Below are 22,022 nucleotides of genomic sequence, written 5' to 3'. Positions count from 1 at the left end.
AAGACAGCTGTTCACCACAGTCTGCATCATCCCCCATCCAAAACCAACTTTGACACATGAACCCCCACCTCAACTCAACCAAAATCCATTTATCCTTCCTGAGAATTTGATTCTGTACCCATCATGTCCAACCCATGTATTATGCTCCACTACCCCTGATTCCTCCCAACAGCCCTCATGTTGCTGTTTTCCTACTCCCTCTCTGGTGTTGCTTTTGTTCTGTTGCATCCTGATGCATTCTTTATTATATCTCTTCCATGAGCCTCGACTTCTGTACGCCAAAAATCAATAAATCGCAACTAAACTTGCTGCAGAAGACAAGGCCTTGATGCGTAACCTATGCAGGTTCTTCAGCAGGTCGTTACCTTTAATACGATGAAAAACTCGTTTTCACACCTTTGAACAATCTCACCTTCACACGAGCAAACACTCGACACACTCATGCAGCACGCACAGTCTGCTGGGGAGGTAAAACATGCCGCGAGAAACACAAGTAAAGGAGATAAACAGTTGTTTGCAAAATAGTTAAATTCCGCTTTTATTACCTTTACATCAACTGGATAAAACTAGCACATCCCTACAAAAAACGTGAAACATTGTCATTATAGAAGTTTATAAGCAGGTACAAATGGTAAGGTTGGTGGAAGACCTCACTACCGCATCTGTTCTGCACCGCAAGCAGAGCAAATCCGGACTCGAGTCTGAAGCATCGGCCACAAAACTGAAGAGCATGAACGTTGCGCAATTCGAAACTTTCACATCAGAACATCTCCAGGTAAAAAAACAAAAACAAAAGGTATGTGCAATTTGTTACACATGCAAACTTTTGAGTGGAGACTAAAAAAAAAACAGAAGGAAAACGAATGGCCGTTACACTTTGGAGAACGTTTGAATAATTTTGAAGGGGCAAACGCATGCAAACGAGGAACATTTCTATATGGCGCGCACACGATGTGCAAATTCATTGTCATGCCACCCTCTTCCCCCACCAGGCCTCCCCCCTTCCCTAAGTTAGATGACCAGCAACAAAAGGTTCTGATATTCTCAACAGTTCGGTGCAAGAACCAACTAAAAGTCAAAGAAAAAAAGAATTCCACAGTAATGGTGAGTTTCCATGGCTCAGGTTTAAACCATGTCTGAGCAAAGTTTCAGTACAAAACGGAAATAGAACAGTTGTGACGTCACAGAGGAAACCGCAAATGTCAGGTCATCAAGTTTTACATGTCGCACAATGTTTGAAAGAACAGGTTTGCTCGGCTGAACTTGTTCAGCTACACGAGCCTGGGTTTTAAAAGGTATCATTGGCTCAAGATTAAAAAAAGATCAATGGCGGGGTCGGTGTCTACGATTGGCAGGGATGACCCGAGAGGCTGACTCCAAGGCAGGGTTCATCGAGGGACCATCTACAATTAATGTACGCTGGAGGGGATTGTGTAACTTGAGAAAAGGGAGTAGAAGGATAAGAACAAAGATGGAATATGGGTGGATGCAAGGAGAGGGAGAGAAATTAAACGAGGATGATGTGTGGAACAGTCAGGAGTGGGTAGTAAGAAATAGAAACGCCAATTTTTGTGGATGTAACGTAGATGGCCCCGTAAGAGAGAGCCGGAAGAGGCACCAACAGTGATTATGTGAGAGGATGAGACGATAATGTATGGATGGGATTTGAAAAACATGATTGATGTGAAACAGTTCGAGGGAATGGAGTGGCTTTAGGATTCGAGAGAAGCTGTGGTTCAACGCATACGGAACTCCTGGGAGGCTGAGAGTTCACACAACTGACCCTTGAACTCAACATCCACAGTGAAGTCAAGGTCCCTCTGTTGGGAAAGGGGAAAAGGAGGGAGAATGAGGGTGCTTGTACAGGAAGCACTCCTAATACCATAAAGATAACATACAAAAATGTGGAAGGGTGAGAAAAAAGGGGGGATGGGGTGGGGTGTGAATTCCACAAAAGGGTTAAATAAACGCTAATTGAGGTACTTACACTATTTTTTGCATTGGGCCGGATTGAAATAGTTCCAAATATTTCCTCGCTTGGCTTTACAGTCAGACAGTCTTCCTTCAGATAAAACACTGTTTGTTTCCAGTGGGTGTACGGTGCGTCGGGAGCTGCAAAACACACAGGAAGTTTACAAAGCACAAGTGAACAGTACATCATACCTTCACTTGACCCACCATGTCCTCCACCCTGAACCCCCTGCGAGTGCATACCAGTAGAAAACCCAGTGCGCTTGTGGCAGCGCGTGAACTCCACGGTAAAGTATGCAACAAGGGCATGGACGTAGTCGGCACGTCGGACCTGAAGACAGAATGGCGATGTGAAGTTGAGATCCTCCACCTTCACTGTGTAGATGTCCACCTCCTGTGGATATGGGATAATGGGAAGAAGAAGGAACAAAAATTTTAAAAGGGGAAGCTAGAAAAATAATTTTTTTGTGTGTCTTCCAAATAGTTAGGGAATTTTAGCAAATGGTATTGACCATCTGTGAAAAAATTGCTTACCAAAAAATTTCTTCACTAACGTATTCATCTAGGTGTCTACTAACACCTATCAATTAGTGCAAACCCAAATCCTTGTGGAAAATTCTGGGGAGGCAATCAAAGTTCGGGTGCTCAGAGGGCCTGCGCGAAAAAAAAAAAAATCGGAAAATTAACTTTTGCCAATATTGACTTGTGGGATGTCTAACTAGGGGTTTTTTGGGAGGTGCTGAATTGATTGCAACCATTATTTTTGAGAAAAAAAAAACACTCCTTGATCATATAAAATGTATTTTATTGACATTTTTAACAGAACTGTGCTCAATGGAAATGTTGCTTCGTCAGCTTTTAACAACCTTATTCATCAAACTCCCCAGTATCTTCCTCACTCCTCTTGTCATCCAGCTGGTTTATGTTCAGGCAAGAGTTACCATGACAGATGCCACAAGCAGAAATACACTTGACTCCTTGCTTTTTACAGCAGCACCTGAGTGAGCTGCAGTCCCCCGCACAGTTGCAGCTGGCAAACGTCAGGAGGTAGTCTGGTGCAATGGGGTCTGTAGAAGGGACTGTTGCATATCCTTGCTCAGTAATTTGCCATCCATAGTCCCAGGCATCCAAAGATGGACTTTGCAGCATCAGCCAGTCTCGTCTGGAGGTAAGCTCGGAGAGAGTGCTGTGCTGCAGCTCCTGTTGTCGGGGGGAGTTTCTCAGGTTTTTTTCTCCCAGTAGCAGCTCACTTGCTGAAGATATCGAATCTCAAGTCTTCCTAGTCTTTGGAGGATTTCCCATGGAACATGCGCATGAAAAGATCACAGCCTGCTTTAATGATATCACCTTTCTCAGCTCAGATGTCTATAAACACGTCCATTGCCCTCTCTGCTTCATCAGTCTTGCAGAGCTTGCTTAGCAAAGTTGGTTTGCTAAACCCCAAAATTGCAGACACTGTATCGCAGCCAGAGAAGCTGTGCAAGAAGATGAAATACTTCTGGTATATCTTTGGGAGTGCCTCCCGGATCTTTCTGACATTGTAAGATGTTACTTTGGCTGTCGTGTGGAAGATCGGATGGTCTGCAACATGATGAATCAGCATAACCAGGACGTCTGTATCCTCAGCCTTCACCTCGACAGGGGACTCTTGCCTCATCTAGAGCTGCACGGACGATGGAGGTGTCGGCATCATCAGAGCATTGCTGTACACCGATTCCATTCCTACTAAATGTCTCAGCAAGGAGCAGAACGAGCTGGGCTTTGTTGTTCTTGTTAATCGAGGAACTTTTCTCTTGCAATGATGATTTTGAGATCCAGACGAATCTGAATGTCACAGCATGCATTCTTTGTTCATCTCAAGTGGTCATGGTCCTTGGTGGAGCTGCCATATCCATCAAAGACCACCGTTATCCGGAGGCGATGGCTCCCCATGGACTTCACAAACCGGAGGTAGCTCTCGGCAACATCCTTCCAAGTAAGGTTAGCCTCCCACTTGACATTGTGCAGGAGCCACCCACCATCAACCACAAGGCTTGTGCAGGGGGGTTGTTCGACAGGTGCCACACATGCCTTCAGGGACCTTGCTAGGGCAGCCTTGTCTGGCTTTCGCAACTTTTGATTTTTGTCAAACAGAGACATCGGTTTTGGCGTCAACTCAAAGCACAGAGCTTCTTTGGTCTTGACTTCACGCTCACTGATGAAAATGAGGCGGTTGAATAGCTTCAGTGAGTCAATGACCAGCTTCTTGCCATTGACTTTGGGTCCAGATCTGAGGCTTGCAAGTGATTTGACCTTGTGTTTGGTTACCATTGCATCCACAACAGTTTTCCCATCCATCTTAGCCTGTATGGCTCTGCCAACTTCTTCTGCTTGATCAGCGATGACTTGTTCTTCGGGAGTGCTGCTGAACCCAGTTGAGAAGGACACCAGAGTCTTCTTGTCCCGTGTGGCATCGAAAGGGTTGACTTCCTCCAACCACCCAACTATGGTGTTGACAGCATCGTTATCTCTCTTCATTTGGGCTCTTTTAACGTCGGTATGGACAGGTACCCCACATTTGACCATGCTTCTTTCTAGCTCTTGGTGAATGAACGAGAAGTGGTTCAGAGTCTGAACCAAAGACTTTGAGAAGACTCATTCCGAAAGCGGCCTCTGTTTAGACCACCAGAGGATTTTGCCTCACGCATGAGTGTGGTTTCTATCGTGATGTCGGTCCATGTGCCGGACCATTCATGGTCTGAGAACCTGAATTCTACTGAGCATGAGCACAAGTAAAACCAACAATATAGCAGTGGTTTCAAAAATGTTGTATGCTGGTTTCAGCACAATTTGAACAATCTGAATCAATTGAGCCAAATTACCGCAAAACACAGTCTGAGATATCTAAAAATGTATCATATCAATATTTTATGGCCAGGGATTCATTTTTCCTCAAATCTAATGGTTGGAATCAATTCAGCACCCCAAAAAATCCCGAGTGAGACATCCCACAAGTCAATATTGGCAAAAGTTAATTTTTCCGATTTTTTTTCGCGCAGGCCCTAGGAGCACCCGAACTTTGATTGGCTCCCCAGAATTTTCCACAAGGATTTGGGTTTGCACTAATTGATAGGTGTTAGTAGACACCAAATGAATACGTTAGTGAAGAAATTTTTTGGTAAGCAATTTTTTCACAGATGGTGAATACAATATGCTAAAATTCCCTAACTAAAACAATCCTCCACCTTGCATGCAAAATTTAATTCAACCACCAACATTATCTACAATTAAAGAGCTTCTTGGTGAATCATATACAGGGCAAAGCCATGAGAAGGTATCAATGTACATTTTCCTGGATGACAAGGACAAGAAGAAAAAGAGCAATCAGAGATTGCAGACCATAGACTTCTTTTGTGTGGTGTATTTGGTGTGGTGTTTGTGTACTGGTGTGTTACGTAAATAATAAGAGACATAATTTGAACTTCCACTTTAAAATTACCGGCAGTGATGACCAAGTACTAAGACGTCCCACTTTGATGCAACCCCAATTTGATCGGACACCTGACCCTGACACATGACGTTTTTTATTATTATTCAATTTAATTTAGAATGGGATGAAAATAAATTAAATTTAAATCAAATGGAAGACCAAATAGGAGCAGTCCTGCATTGGAGTAATGAGAAGGAACCCAAACAAGCAAAAAGCAAAGATGAAGTCATCAGGGGAACCTGGATAGGATTCGCATTTCAGCATTAACTCAGGTCAGGTCAGGTATGGGAGCATGCCGGGTCAGGCCAGAGCAGCGCATCACTCGGTCCACTTTCCGCCGTTATTCCAGGGGCCTCCGCCTGGCCATCCCCCAGGCAGATGCCTTGCCCATCCCCATCTCCTTGAGATGCTGATCAACCTGCTGCAACCACAAGGCACGTGGTCGGCCCATCGGCCTCCTTCACTCACGAGGCTCCCTCACTGAGAGAATCTGGTGAGCAGGATCAGTGTCAGGACAACGAGCCACATGTCCATACAGCTACAGCTGACGCTCACGGACTACGCAGGTAACAAATCTCATTTGAGTCTCTAACAGCAACCGCTCGTTGGACACAAAGTCTGACCAGCGATGGCCAAGGATTCTCCGAAAAGACTTGGTACCAAAGGAATCAAGTCTCCATCTCAGATCCATGGTCATTGTCCAAGTCTCACATTCTTGAGCAAGACTGGAAGCACCAAAGACTTGAAAACTCGGACTTTCGTCATCCTGCACAGGTACAGACAGCCCCATGATCCAGTGAATCCATGACTCCCCATGCCCAGCCCAGACATCGGTTGACCTCTGGCTTACAGCCAGCAGACATGAATATCACTCTGCCAAGGCAAGTGAATCTCTCTGTGACCTCAACATCCTCACCACAAACAGATACAGACAGGATAGCAGCATCCAAGATGTCATTGAAAGCCTGGTTCTTAGTTTTGACCCAGGAAACCCGTAACGCCAGCGGCTCCGACTCCTCATTCAGCACATTAAGGGCCCCCAAAAGGATCTCCAGAGTCTCCGCAAAGACGACTATCATCTGCTAAATCAAGATCAGAGATCTTGACTTTCCCAAACTATGCACCACAGCTTGATCTCTCCAACATCCTCCCCAGAATCCAGTCCATACAAGCGCTGACAAGTGTGGGGGTCAGTCAAAACCCCTGACAAACTCCACAGCACTCTCAATACCAGAGTATAGTTCAGAAATCAGAATTATCAGTTTCAATGGCACCCCATGAAGACCTAGAATTTTCGTAAAGGAATCCTGATTCACTGAATTGAACGCTTTGTGGAGATCATCATGGGTTGCAAGCAAGCCCCTGCCGAAATTCTCATCTGCATTCGGTGAGGAACGGAAGAGCAAGGATACAGTCAATGGTTGACCTCTTTGGTGTAAAGCCCGACTGCTCTGGGCACTGGTACTCAAACAGATGGTGGCGAACCCGATCAAGAGTTATCCAAGCAAAGACCTTTCCTGACACTGAGAGCAGCGACACCCCTCGGTAGTTGTTCCAGTCCTAGCAATCACCCTTCCCTTTCCAGAGAGGGACACCAAGGCCCCTTTTCCAGTCAGTTGGGATGATGCCTGCGTTCCAGACAGAGCACTGAACTGCATGCAATGAAACAAGTTCAGCATTTCCACCAGCCTTGAGAAGTTCAGCATGGATGCCACAGATCCCAGGAGCTTTACCCCATTCCAACCGGTTCACCACAGCCTGTGTTTCCACAAACGAAGGTGGATCACAGTTGATTGGGGGTTCAGCAAGAGGGACAGCAACACCTCTGACATCCAACTCAACAGCTGGTGAATCAGCCTGGTACAGCCGCTCAAAGTTAGCGGCCCAACGGGCTTTCACTTAGGACTCCTCTGTCAAGAGCCCTCCGCCCTCCACTCTACCTGCAGCACACCAAGGGATAGGCTTGGAGGAATGCAATGCGCAAATTCCCCTGTAAGCAGGACGAGAATCACTTGACCACAGGTGATGCTCTATCCCCTCACAGATTCCTCGCATATAGGCCTCCTTGTCCACCCTTAGCGCACGTACAGTTTTACGCCTCAGCTCCCTCAACAGCTCAGCTCTGACATTCAGCCTGGTCCTGCGACTCGAGTCAATGGTATCCAGTGTCCCTTGAGAGAGAAAATTATTCTTCGCCCTACAGTGAGTTTCAAGACATCCACCGGCAACATCAGTGATGGTGGTCTTGACGGCACGACGCAACTATTCAGGACCTCCCAAAGCACCCAGAACGCCTCCCAAGTCTCCACTCAATCTGTTCGCAAACTCCTCAGCTGCCCTCTCATCCTTGAGCTTGCCAACATCCAGCCGAGGCTGGAATGTTACCATTCTCCTGGATTTAAGCTGAAACTTCAGAGTTGCCCCAACAATCCTGTGGTCGGTATTGAGGAAATGAGCACTCCGGTAGACGCTGCAGTTCTGGATCATCCTCCAGCGACCATCAACGAGGACATGGTCAATCTCCTTTGTCACACCGCCAGCATTGGAATATCAAGTCCAGCGATGAGCCTGTGGGTGCTGAAACCATGAACCAGCCACCTGAAGTCCATGACTTTTTGCAAAGTCAAGGAACTTAAATACTTAATGCTGTTGTGGTTCACAGTTCCAGACCCATGGGGACCAACACATGCTTATAACCTTCCCTATCAGTTCCAGTCAATGCGTTGAAATCACGCAAGACGAGAAGAGTATCTCGCTTGGGCAACTGATCAACCACAGACTCGAGCATGGCATAGAATGCATCCTTCACGGTGAGATCATTCGCCTCAGCCGGACCATATCCGGAGACCAGGGAAATGACACCCAAGAAGTGACGAATTCTTAGTCTCCGAATACGTTAGTTGACTGGTGTTACCTCAATTACCATTGGAATCAGCTTATTGGACACAGCTGCAGCAACTGCTTTGGCATGATAACCATCAGAGTGACCAGACCAATAGAAGGTGTAACCACCTGCCTTGATCTCGCCACTATCTGGTCTCTGAACCTCAGAGAGTGCTGCTAGACAGATGTTTGAATGCTTGAGCTCAGATGATAACAGACAGGTGATCATCCTCTCTTAGGGATAGGACATTCCAGGCACCCACCTGAAGGGATTGCCTCAGGTTAACACAAGGAGACTGTTGTCTGGTGGACGACACCTCAGCACAACCCTGACACACACTACCACAATCTAACCCGGGAAGGTTACTCCGTGGACGTCCTCCGATCATCTTGAAGTTTGGGTTTCCCAAAGGATTTGCCCCAATCCTGTCATCCGGTGAGCTGCCCTGCGAAGGGCAGCTGCACAGGAGGTATGCCCACAAAGTGGGTTGTCAATTTTCTTAAAGGTTTTCCTACGTTTTATGGTGGCCGGAGTGCAAATCCTGCCACCAACCTCCTAAAAAAAAAAATAAAAGTAACCCAACCGCAGGACGACGTCCGCAGACAGTTGGGCATTAGCTATGGATGGCTGTTGGCCCACATGAAGCTCCTCCACCCTTTGCTACTCCTCTACCCTCAAACCCATCCAGGCACAGCCAAGTGAGCCTTACAAAAGAAAAAAAGAAAAAGAAAAAAGAACCCAAATCAAAATATTAAATAATTCTCGCTGCCATACCATGGCATACCATGGCATCCGATCAAGTTGAAATTTAAAACATGTATTCACCATCACTACATCATAAATGTGAAGTTTCATGTTGATTGATTAAACGATTCCAGAGAAAAAATTATTTAATATTTTTCTTCAATCTAATATGGCTGCCAAACCATGTGACCCATCAATTAGTCTTGAACACACTTGTACACCCATGGCTTGGGAAACATTTGTGTGAAGTTTCCCCAAGATTTGTCCAGCCGTTCTGGAGAAGATTTTTTTTTATAGGTTTCCGGGTATATCCAATATGGCCACCAAACCATGTGACCTGTGACGACATATGTGTGAACCTTTTGTTCCTCATGGATAGGCAATCATGTATGTAACGTTTCACCTCGATTTTCTGTTTAGCCACTTCAGAAGATCTTTGAAGGTTTAAATCAAACATACAGAAAAAAAAAACAATATGCCTGCCGAATTATATTACCAATGACATCAAATTTTCTTTCTGAGGACCATTTTATGCTGAGATGACCCTCAAATATTTTCACTGATCAGATGTAGTGTTCCACATAAGCTATTATGACGTCATAATGAAAGCACCTATGACCATGAAAAAAAAAAAATCGCTTTTCCACATGAGTATGTGCCATGTGCCAAGTTTCAATTTTTTTCCCTTGGTGTGGTTTCAGAGATAGAGGTCCAAAGTTTTTCCGTTTTTTTAACATGTTTGCCACACTACGTTACCTATGATGTCATAATTATGATTAAAACATTCTACATGAGAAGCACACCGATGGTGGAAATTGTCTCAATCCGACAAGTGGTTGTGGAGAAAAAACACGAAAGGTTTTCAAGCGGACAAACAAACAAGCAAGCAAAGACACAAACAGCCAAACGGACCGAAACGCAATACCTTCTCCTTCGGCGAGGATAACTAGATTGGCACTCTGTAGAGCGCATACCTTTGCCAGGCTGAAAAGTTTATGTTTTGTATCCTACTGATATGCCATGACCTGCATCCAGACCTCAACCAAAATCTAATTGGCTTGTTCTTGTCACCTACCCAACTCTCATCGACCAAGTTTTGTCATAACCCGTCCAAAACTTTGAGATAGCATACTATGCATCGTTTTGGCATCATCTCTCAACGGTGAAGAATCACTTTAAAAAATAATAATTATATATACAGTATATAGCATCCGGATCTGGATCTTCACCAAAATCGAATAAATTTGTCATCACACACCCAACCTGTCCAAATTGTCCAAATGTGTCAACTATTTGAGATATTCTGCTCACAGAGACAGACAGACAAACACGGGTGAATACATAACCGCCGTTCCCCTTCGGTGGCAGAAGTAACAGTTTGCGAACATGAAAAGGGAGCCCCCGGAAATCAAAAAGCCCTCAAAAAAAAAATAATTTTGAGCCCTGCAATAGACAAGAGTTAAAAACGATGCCTGTGTGCAGAGGGAATGCAGGACACTTACCTTAACAAGGCAGGCATTGGTGACAACCTGCTTTGGTTCAACTACATCAACCAACGGCTCTTGAATGGCTACATCTCGTATGCAAGACATGTCAAAGCCGTACACATCCTCCCACCCTGCAATTGCAACCGAAATGGCTTGAGGACAAGAACACAACAACCCTGTCTCCCCCACCTCAAGGTGCAGCCTCTTGTAGATATGGAAATGTTCACTCATGAGTCAAAGGCAATGATAATATAATTTTTCGGGTTTAACTTACAGTTAATCTTGTTTTCTTTGTACTGACGATCCTCTATCGCTGTGAGGTAGAGAGAAGCACGATCGGGGAAGATGGCACCCGATGGTTTCTGACAAGACAGACAGACAAAAATGGCAACAGGATCTTGCAAATAAAAAAATTTGAGTGAAGTCGATGGTACGCCATCACAAATCCTCACACTTCCCACCGAAAGCAAAACTGAAAGATGGCAAAACATTTCAACAGGAATTACAAGACATCAAATTGAGTGAAAAAAAAACTTCCATTTTGACCCCTGTGACCCCAAGACCCCACCCCCTGAGGCATGAACCAGGAGTCAAATCAAAAAAAAAAAAAATTTGTTAAATTTAAACATTCCCCAATGTTGATTGCATATAGAAAGTTTCATCAAAATTAAATAAAAAGTTTTTAAATGCGCCCGTAATGAATGTAATTTTTGGTGTTTGACCATTTGACCATGCAGCAGGGCCCCGGGGGGGGGGGGTGAGGTGAACAATGATACTGCTCTCACACATTCTTACCATGTGGTGATGATAACCACCAAGTTTGGTGAATTTCTGCGCAACCGTTTATAAGGAGTTTGCGTGACGGTCACAATATCCCGAAGTTCGCTCACTCACTCACCAGCCACTTGTCACGGGCAAACAGGACAGTGTTGAGCATCGACTCATAGAAGAGACAATATCCCATCCACTCGCTGATGATTATATCCACCTTTTCCACTGGAAGCTCCACCTCTTCCACCTTTCCCTTCACTATTGTCACAACTATGGAGAGGGGTTGAGGTTGTGACAACGGTGGTCAAGGGTTACAGACACCTCAAAGCAACCTCACACAGTATATTCATAAAAAAAGCTTCATTGCTTTAAAAAAAATTATAATAATAAGGTTTATACACACTTGTACCAACTTTGATTGAAACCCCTTCAGCTGTTCTCAAACATCACATTTGTACCTGACACAACCTCTGACCTTTCACTGCTGAAACCTAATCAGTTTATATTTACATCATTAAACATACATGTTTCCAAGTCTGACTTGGATCCCTTCAGCCGTTCTAAAGTTATCGCGGGAACAAAAACCTGTCACGGACGCACGGAAGGACAACCCGAAAGCATAATGCCTCCGGTGACTGTCAGCGGAGGCATAAAAAAAAAATTCCACTGCAATTCTAGTTTCAGAGATGTAACAAACACTTGGGGATATAAGGTGGAGGGGTCAGAATCGAAAGCTCATGAACCAAACGCAGATGACACGTAAACCGAGTGGAATCCATAAGCGATAATATAAACGTGTACGCAGTACATACACAGCCTCACCATGCTCCATGTTGTTTGCCTGCACGATTTTCTGAGAGTAGTCTGCAATGTTAGAGCACTCGATCTACAGGAATGGGAAGCGAGTGCGACAGGCAAATGTACATAAAGACACACGTCTGTATCTGTATGACAAACGAGCAGAAACAGACCGAACAACAATGATGGGTCAAACACCTGCTGGAGGACCATGCTGTAACTATCATGGCGCCGCAACCATAATGCTCAATCATCGCGTCGATCCGATAGAAGCCATTTACTTCTCGTGAAACGTCAGCAATTAACAGATCTTGGAAGAAGAGATGCAACCAAACAGGTCCTTGGTTCGATTTTGAGATTGTTGCTCAAAGGCTACACCAGGACTCTGTTGCAGGCCTTTATTTCTGCACAGTGAGAAATGAGACCTGACTGGCCGAGAGGAAAATCTAAATAACAGGATCCAAGACGGAAAATCCCCATGCTGTTGCAAGGTTCTGGGGTTTTAAAACTAGTTAAGCAGCACAGTGGTTCAAGTGAATCAAAATGATTATATTTAACGGATTTCAGATATATATATATAAATGTATATATATTTATATTTAAAAGTTCTCCATCTGACAAACCTCACCATGTCCTCAAGAATTTGCTTACAATGACCGAGTTAGCTCATCTGGATATTCTCCCACCAACTTGTGAATGACACGGATAGGTCCTCAAACTCATCATTCTAATCGAAGGATCAGCAGATTCGTTAAGTGGTCGACATTCCGCATTTTACCAAAACTACTCTCTTCTCCAGCTCTGCAAAAGCCCAGCGAATCCCCCCCCAACCTCCAAGGACTGCAAAAAGTAACACCTCACGATGGTGCACCAAGGTTGAACTGCAGCGCGTGTTGGAAACTGCTCGCAACTGTGGGCATGTCAAGTGGCCGGGTGAAGAACCAATCGGTGTGCGGTCACGAGGTAAGGAAAGCTGAGGGGTGGAGACAGTTTGCCGCAGTTTGGGATAAGCAGATCAGGGAGCAGTACAAAGGGAGAGAGACAGGATTCCGCAATGCCGGACAAGTGCGCACACTCTGAGAGGCAACGGAGTCAGGATGTGGTCCGCCAGACTGTCTATTCCCGTCAGACCTCCACCATCCCCTCGAACAACCAACATCGACTCCATAAAAGCAGAGACACAAGTGTTGCTTTAAACGCCAAACCAACAAATTACTTCCTCACACCCCTCTATGATCTTCATCCAGCTGCTTTTACCGATCCAAACGAAAACCACCAAAGGCCGGTTTTACTTATCAATCACCGACACGTTTTACACATTAATGGTATAACCATTTAACTACGATCAACAAGAACCTCAGCACAAGTACACAACTATGCATTTTGCCAGCTGGCGGCATCTCGGTCGTGGAGTCTGTGCTGGAAGGAAGAATGGGGAACGATTCTCTCAAATTAAATGAAGCATCATATATGCTTTGGTACCTTTGTTAGGAAATGAGAGGAAATCCACCGCCTTACCCCAAAGACACAGCGTGCACCGGCCTTGGCAGCAAACATACAGAGGATGCCCGTCCCGCTGCCAACGTCCAGGACAACCTTATCTCTGAACAGGTGGCGGTTGTGGTACATCGCATTGCGGTAGGTACGAGTTCTCACCTCGTCCTTGAGCATTTCCTGCCAACGTGGACAAAATGGGAACCAATTGTGAGAATGTAAACTCCATAATCCGGTGGAATCTTACGAGGGTGCCCAAAAGCTTCTTGGGACAAGATACGAACAACAGATCAAGATACTTCACTCATTCATCCTTCAATTTCTTTTCTTGTCAAAAAAAAATTATATATATATATATATATATATATATATATATATATATATATATATATATATATATATATATATATATATATATATAGATATCTCTAATGGGTATTCAAAAATAAAATTAAAATTTTCAGTTTTTTGGACTGCAGTATCTCGTTCTGAAAACTTTGACCGTCCCACATATTTAAACAAATGGTCGGACATCATCCCAATAGAAGACCAATTCATCTCAGGTCACAACCCGCAATATTTTCAACACATCCCACCCAGGCCTCTTCCCCCAATTAATCATCATCCTCATCCTCCTCCTCCTCCTCCTCATCTCATATTGCCTTGCGTCTTGCATCTACCTATCCCACTGTCAGTATGGTGCCCTTTTGCCCTCGCATAATCCAATCAAAATGGCTGGGCGATAAAAATGCAGGGTGCTGCGTCCCAATGTTTTAAACAATCGGAAAACATCCGCTTTAATCCCCTTCTCGAAGCCCAAACAACATTCACATGCGCTCCCGAGATGAAGGAAACGAGGAAGACTTCAGCGAGTTTACACATAAACTTGATCCATACCTCGTGGATACCAAAATGTGCATAAGAGTCAAAGTAGTAGTCCCTCGAGGTCATGTCATCGGCAGAGCCCTTCTCTCCAGCTTCTGAGCCTGAAGCTTGAGCCTCCTCGATCATGGGCATCGGAATCTTCCGCTCAAAACAAGGACAAAATGACGTTACTTGAAGAGGTACAAATCAGACTAATGTTCTTACCCACTAAGGTGCACTGGAACTGTCAATTAGTGTTTATTCAAATAATTATTTACTGTGACCTTTCATGAATAATAACATTATAATCGAATGTTTGGGAGAATAAATGGGCAAGAGAAGAGCACAAGGTGAAAGGAAATGTCAATGGGACTGATGAGAACAGGAATGTCAAAAGAAGAAGAGTGCGGATGAGAGGACAAGTAAGGTGGAGGGTCAAGAAAGAGGGGGTGAAAAAGAGCATTAAGATGGGGTAGGTTAAAAAGGGGGAGGTTGAAAGAGGTAGTCAAGAGGAGGTGTGGAGGAGGGTAAGAGAGGGGGCCAAGTCGGGGGAGTGGGAAGGCAATGGGCCAAATCGGGGGAGTGGGAAGGCGGCGGTCCAAATCGGGGGAGTGGGAAGGCGGCGGGCCAAATCGGGGAGTGGGAAGGCGGCGGGCCAAGTCGGGGGAGTGGGAAGGCGGCGGGCCAAGTCGGGGAGAGGGAAGGTGGCGGGCCAAGGGAGAGGGAAGGCGGTGGGCCAAATCGGGGGAGTGGGAAGGCGGCGGGCCAAATCGGGGAGTGGGAAGGCGGCGGGCCAGGGGGGGGGAGTGGGAAGGCGGCGGGCCAAATCGGGGAGTGGGAAGGCGGCGGGCCAAATCGGGGAGTGGGACGGCGGCGGGCCAAGTCGGGGAGTGGGAAGGCGGCGGGCCAAGTCGGGGAGTGGGAAGGCGGCGGGCCAAGTCGGGGGAGTGGGAAGGCGGTGGGCCAAGTCGGGGAGTGGGAAGGCGGCGGGCCAAGTCGGGGAGAGGGAAGGTGGTGGGCCAAGGGAGAGGGAAGGCGGCGGGCCAAGTCGGGGGAGTGGGAAGGCGGTGGGCCAAGTCGGGGGAGTGGGAAGGCGGTGGGCCAAGTCGGGGGAGTGGGAAGGCGGCGGGCCAAGTCGGGGGAGTGGGAAGGTGGTGGGCCAAGTCGGGGGGAGTGGGAAGGCGGTGGGCCAAGTCGGGGGGAGTTGGAAGGCAGTGGGGTCTGTCAATATATCAATATACCAGCATTGGAATTTTGAATGTAAGTGTATCAGAAAGAAAAAAAAACAGTATGAAAAAAACAAATTAACAGGTACATCACCAATATATCGAAGAAAGGTATTTCCAATCTTTAAATACCGCATCCAATTTTAAAAGCTTTGATGCACTCGGCTGAACGCAGAACAGGAACAGTGAAACGTATGACGTCAAGACGTACCAGGAAGTAAGAATCATATGTTTTAACTTTTAAACTCAGCATCCGAGCTCATCAGCTCCGTACAATAAATCGCGTTTTTCTTTACCCTTATGGCTGCTTTTAAAGCAATTGCCAATTGGTTAGTTATATGAATCGGGTGTGCTTAGAAAGCCTGTGCGGAGTCAGTAATGCATGATGGCAACACCGGAATTATCAATGAACTAGTACCCGTTCCCACAATAAGATACGTCTTCAATCTGCACAGAGAATAGACTTCCAGTTCCCACCCGTTATTTCGAGGGATGGGGGAGGGAAATGGTGTCAAAGTTTAGCGCGTTTCATTCCCTGAAGGATGTCCCTGGTCCCGCGAGTCTCGACTCTCCAACTTTTGTCTTTTTAGTCGAAAAATCCATCTTTAATCTTCTATCAAGTAACAAACCAACTCCTCAGTCCTCACGATCTTACCCTTTTTTGCCGTTCAAACCGAGTCATTCCGAAGGTAAACTTCCCTCACCTGAATTCACGCGTTCACTCCTCCATCTCAAACCCCTCTCACTGTACTTCAACCTCGCAACCCAAACTTCACACCCCCTTGTTCATTCCTCATCTGAAACCACCCCCCCCCTCACAAATAATAATTACCCAATTAGCTCAATTCACTCAGTACAGTGACCCAAAGTTCCCCATTAACTCATTACCTGGAAGGCTATAATATAAAAATGGATCCCTCAGCGTGTGCACATCATCGTGGAATTAAATAAACTAGTGCGTGCCCGTACATGCGTGGAAAAAAAAAATTTCAAACCGCGTGCCAGAAACAACTACACAGGCCGTTCCTTCGCTCTCGCGTGGCCATATGTGCAAAAAAACCCAAAAAACTTTCAAACAACTACACAGGCCGCGTTCCTTCGCTCTCGTAAACGACGACTGGATTGGGGCATTGTGTTTATCAATAAATGCACATAAGAAATCGAGAAATTATTAGAATACACCAAGTCATCACAATCCGGAAGTCCGTACGTTGTAACCTGCAATGGGGAACGCGGCTGAGGATCTCTTCCCCAACGGCCACGCCTTCGCAGCAACGTGTCCTGTCATTAGTTTGATAAATAAATGGCCATAACTTGGGAACCACTTGTCCGATTAATATCAAACCTTGAAAAGGCACATACTCAGGTCCCCAGCAATATACCTGGTAAGTTTCAATTAGATCGGACCAGTGGTTGTCGAGAAACAGCGGTCACACACACACACACACACACACACACACACACACACACACACACACACACACACACACACACACACACACACACACACACACACACACACACACACACACACACAGCTGGAATTATAGATTAATTTATTTTCTTAAATCATTTCCTGCAAAACTCCCCAATAAACGCTACAATTGTCGTCAAAACAACAGCTGCTCGCCACTAGGGTGGAATTTTAAATAAACCCATTATATGGGTATACCGACAAAAAAAATAAAAATCAGGAGATACAGCGAGTTGCGAGACCAAGAAAGGAAGAAAGGCGTTTTCAATCTTTAAATACCGAACAAGGACCTCACGATTTAAAAAGCTTTGATGGACTCGGCAACACCTGGAACAGTGGAACGGTATGACGTCAAGACGTACCAGGAAGTAAGTACAGTGGGTTTTAACTCTTAACCCTGAGCACCGTGTGAGCCATCGCGCTTGTCTTTGCCTTCGTGGCTGTTCTTAAAACGATTGCCAATAATTATATTATTGATATGAAGTGTGTGTGTGTGTGTGTGTGTGTGTGTGTGTGTGTGTGTGTGTGTGTGTGTGTGTGTGTGTGTGTGTGTGTGTGTGTGTGTGTGTGTGTGTGTGTGTGTGTGTGCTTTAGAAACCCTGTGCTGATTACCGACACGATGATCTGCGATTGTGATACCAGTACGATTGTGATACCAGTATCTACAATATAAAACACAATGTGTGCTTGTGTGATGTCTATCCCTCTTCAAAAGGATGATTTAAGAAGGGTTGAAAGGCCACTCTTTGAACACGACTGTGTGTTCACTTCGGTCTATTTTTTCAGGATAACAAAAAAAAAACTCACATTTCCATTAAAGGGGAAGTACGTCTCTTTTTTTGGAAATGTGGACGGTGACTTGCAACCAGACCTCAATGGTGGTGTACAGAAGCGTTTTTGTTTTTTTTAAACAATAAATACAAAACACAGGGAGATGAAATTCGCTGCACGTGATGTGCAACACACGTAAACGAGTGTTCATCCATCTATAATTCCAGGTGTGTGTGTGTGTGTGTGTGTGTGTGTGTGTGTGTGTGTGTGTGTGTGTGTGTGTGTGTGTGTGTGTGTGTGTGTGTGTGTGTGTGTGTGTGTGTGTGTGTGTGTGTGTGTGTGTGTGTGTGTGTGTGTGTGTGTGTGTGTGTGTGTGCGTCCGCTGTTTCTCGACAACCACTCACCTGATCTAATTGAAACTTGCCAGGTATATTGCTGGGGACCTGAGTATGTGCCTTTTCAAGGTTTGATATTAATCAGACAAGTGCTTCCCAAGTTATGGCCATTTATTTACCAAACCAATGACAAGACACGTTGCTGCGTAGGCGTGACCGATGGAGAAAGGGTGCAATTTAATTACCGTGGCGTAGGAGTGGCAATGGTCAATGGCAGCGAATGTCATGGCAAGCAAAGACAGGGAGGTAAACTTTATTTTAATTTGGATTTTAATTAACTCTGTGTGTAAGTATCACAGCAGTTGTTACTTCAATGCAAGCGATAATTCGTGGAATGCATGTGAACATTCCGTACGGGTAAGCACCACTTCCGGATAGTGATGACAATGTATCCTAATAATTTCTCGATTTCTTATGTGCATTTATAGATAAACACAATGCCCCAATCCAGTCGTCGTTTCCGAGAGCGAAGGAACGGCTTGTGCGGTTGTTTGAAAGTTTTTTTTGGGGTTTGCACGTACGGCCACGCACGTACGGGCACACGAGAGCGAAGGAATGGCCTGTGTGTTTGTTTCTGGCATGCGGTTTGAACGTTTTTTTTTGTTGTTTTTTTTTCTTGCACATACGGCCACGCACTCGTTTACATAAGTGCGATATCTAATAAATTAAGATATAAACGCACGTGACACTTGGCCGAGGCTTCAGGCTTTGACATGCTTATGAGGCTGTACCCTCGAAATGAAAGGTCCCAGAAGATGAAGAAAACAGGGTAACATTTGTGCATGTAGTGTTTTAAAATAACACTTTTTCTTGCTACAAAGTTATATCTTCCAGTTTCTGAACATTTCGAATAAAATAATTCCAATTTGTCATGTTTGACAGGCTTTTATACGAGTGAAAGTATAATTTTACCGGTACAGCATACCGTGAGTTGTACCGCTACGGCGATAGTGATGGATCCCGACCAGTGTTGATTATCAACACTGATCTCGCTTTAAAACAAAATAGTATTTAATGGAAGTTGAAGTTAAAGTTGGAAGTAAAATATCCGTTCTTATCATTAGGGGAATCGGGAATACTTTGAAAAAATACCGTATGTCGATGTTTTCCTTTTATATGAATGGGGAGGAGGTGGCGGGGGAGTGGGGAGGAGGTGGCGGGGGAGTGGAGAGGAGGTGGCGGGGGAGTGAAGACGGGGAGTGGGGAGGAGGTGGCGGGGAGTGGAGAGGAGGCGGGGGAGGAGGTGGGGGCAGCGAAGGTGGGGGAGTGGGGAGGAGGCGGGGGGCAAGGCGGGAAGTGGGGAGGAGGCGGGGGCGGGAAGTGGGGAGGAGGCGGGGGCGGCGAAGGAGGCGGGGGCGAGGCGGGGAGTGAGGAGGAGGCGGGGGCGAGGCAGGGGAGAGGGGAGGAGGCAGGGGTGGGGAGGAGGTGGCGAAGGCGGGGAGTGGGAAGGAGGCGGGGGCGGAGGTGGGGGTGGGGAGGAGGCGAGAGAATGGGGAGGAGGTGGGAGCGAAGGTGGGGGAGTGGGGAGGTGGCAGCAGGGGAGTGGGTGAACAAGGGGTGAATATGGGGAGGGAGGTAGGTGAAGCAGGGGAGGGGAAAGGTGAAGAAGGGGGAGGGAAAGGTGAAGAAGGGGAGGGAAAGGTGAAGAAGGGGGAGGGAAAAGGTGAAGAAGGGGAGGGGAAAAGGTGAAGAAGGGGGAGGGGAAAGGTGAAGAAGGGGGAGGGAAAGGTGAAGAAGGGGAGGGGAAAGGTGAAGAAGGGGGAGGGAAAGGTGAAGAAGGGGGAGGAAAGGTGAAGAAGGGGAGGGAAAGGTGAAGAAGGGGGAGGGGGAAAAGGTGAAGAAGGGGGAGGGAAAGGTGAAGAAGGGGAGGGGAAAGGTGAAGAAGGGGGAGGGAAAGGTGAAGAAGGGGAGGAAAGGTGAAGAAGGGGGAGGGAAAAGGTGAAGAAGGGGGAGGGGAAAGGTGAAGAAGGGGGAGGGGAAAGGTGAAGAAGGGGGAGGGAAAGGTGAAGAAGGGGGAGGGGAAAGGTGAAGAAGGGGAGGGAAAGGTGAAGAAGGGTGGTGGGGGAAGAAATTGAAGAAGGGTGGGGGGAGAAGATGAAGAAGGGTGGAGGGGGGGGAGAAGTTGAAGAAGGGTGGGGTTCTGACAGAGGTTTATAAAATCAAAAAATTTTAATTACTCGGCAAGGAAAAAAGACTTTGAATAACAGGAATATATTTTCAGGAAAGTAAAAGCCGGAGGGACATCGCGTGTTGGACGAATAAACTATCTGAGGAGGATGATGGAAGCTTTGAAATAAGGCGAAAAGAGAACATTTCGATGAGATTGTGAAGATCAATGTCAGCGCAATGGCGATAATTATTTAATAATATCTAAAATAAGATAAGCAGTGCGGTGAGAATGGTAAGGGACCCGGTAAATCACGCTCACCACGTTCGCAGCCATTTTCTTCCCACGTGGGATCCGACTCTTGAGGAAGAAAAGCCAAATCGAGCAGGAGTTGACGTTCGTCAGACCAAAGCAATCAAGCACCGAGCCAATCGAACTTTAGAGGAATCTTCCTCTTCCGTGAATCTTCAGAAAATCTTTTCATTCATTCATTCATTCATTATTCGTGTTCGCACAGTGTCAAGCTTCGCATTTTTCAAAGGGAGGTCTGGGGTTGAGTGTGTGATTTATCTCCCACTTCAGCACACAACTTTTATTGGCGTGTCATGGCTTCGCAGAACCACAATTGAAGCCCCACCGTGTTGAAGAGGCGTTGTTGTTGTTGTTTTTCTTCTTTTTGGGGTTTCTTGGCGCTTTCAGATCTACGAGGCTCTACATACGCCACCCAATAAAAGTTGGACCTCATACCCAAGGAGTTCTTCGGTTTCCCCCCCAAAAATTATTATTTCCTGCTCTCTTTTAAGAATATTAATCCCGCTTGACAGAGTCGGCGGTGCTTCTGCACCAACATACGAATGATTCCCGGCACATCCGACACTTTGAATCCCCAGCTCTCTGGTATAGATATGTGAATTAAAGGTAAATTACGCACACACGCTTCAGTCCTTTTCAATCATCTGGCTCGGCCTTTGAGACCCCCTAAGCTAGTAATAATTCCATAATCCACCGCTTGAACCGCGTTATAAAAAAAAAAATTCTGCACGATCGCAGGAAGTTGGAAAATGTTTCGTTCAAAGTTTAGCGTCGTCAAAGTGAACATCAATTTTGAAACTTATAGAAGTTGAAATTTACATATTTTTCTTCATATTTGTCAAATCTGGTGACAATTGAATGATTCTCATACATATACACATATACATATATACATACATATATATATATATATATATATATATATATATATATATATATATATATATATATATATATATATTCTCATCCGTAAAATGGAATATGCCAGCCGGTAATGAAATAAACATCACATCCGGTAATGAAAAAAAACATCACATCCGGTAATGAAAAAACATCACATCGGGTAATGAAAAAAACCACATCCGGTAATGAAAAAAATCACATCCGGTAATGAAAAAAACCACATCCGGTAATGAAAAAAACCATCACATCCGGTAATGAAAAAAAACATCACATCCGGTAATGAAAAAACATCACATCCGGTAATGAAAAAACATCACATCCGGTAATGAACAAAAACATCACATCCGGTAAT

General features: G+C 45.5%; 1 protein-coding gene and 1 pseudogene across 2 annotated transcripts; both read right to left on the bottom strand.

Annotated features, from left to right (window-relative positions):
- Positions 1-510: 510 nt before the first annotated feature.
- LOC147025919 (protein arginine N-methyltransferase 1-like) lies at positions 511-21,047 on the bottom strand. Of its 2 annotated transcripts, none has more exons than XM_085880821.1 (10): positions 20,777-21,047; positions 14,516-14,641; positions 13,643-13,798; positions 12,149-12,212; positions 11,454-11,596; positions 10,830-10,917; positions 10,571-10,686; positions 2,215-2,365; positions 1,988-2,112; positions 511-1,820 (listed from the first exon to the last, which is right to left on the bottom strand). In XM_085880821.1, exons 1-10 carry the CDS (start codon positions 20,789-20,791, stop codon positions 1,737-1,739), a joined length of 1,068 nt encoding a protein of 355 aa, XP_085736947.1. In that variant the 5' UTR covers positions 20,792-21,047; the 3' UTR covers positions 511-1,736. The 2 variants fall into 2 exon arrangements, with proteins under 2 accessions (XP_085736947.1, XP_085736946.1); XM_085880820.1 differs by having other exon boundaries at positions 14,516-14,647; positions 20,777-20,923.
- LOC147025920 (uncharacterized) lies at positions 2,373-10,564 on the bottom strand (annotated as a pseudogene).
- Positions 21,048-22,022: the final 975 nt, after the last annotated feature.

The sequence above is a fragment of the Eptatretus burgeri genome, chromosome 5 (assembly GCF_056783735.1).
Source record: "Eptatretus burgeri isolate ZD-2024b chromosome 5, Ebu_testis_v1, whole genome shotgun sequence".
Taxonomy (NCBI): domain Eukaryota; kingdom Metazoa; phylum Chordata; class Myxini; order Myxiniformes; family Myxinidae; genus Eptatretus; species Eptatretus burgeri.
The sequence above is the reverse complement of the archived record's forward strand: the minus strand, read 5'-3'. Positions and strand labels throughout refer to the sequence as shown.

Coding starts and splice junctions, on each gene's coding strand:
- LOC147025919 (XM_085880820.1), bottom strand. Junction 13,799..14,515: donor CACATTTTGGTATCCACGAG/GTATGGATCAAG, acceptor CCACGTTGGCAG/GAAATGCTCAAGGACGAGGT. Junction 10,687..10,829: donor CAAAGAAAACAAGATTAACT/GTAAGTTAAACC, acceptor TTGCAATTGCAG/GGTGGGAGGATGTGTACGGC.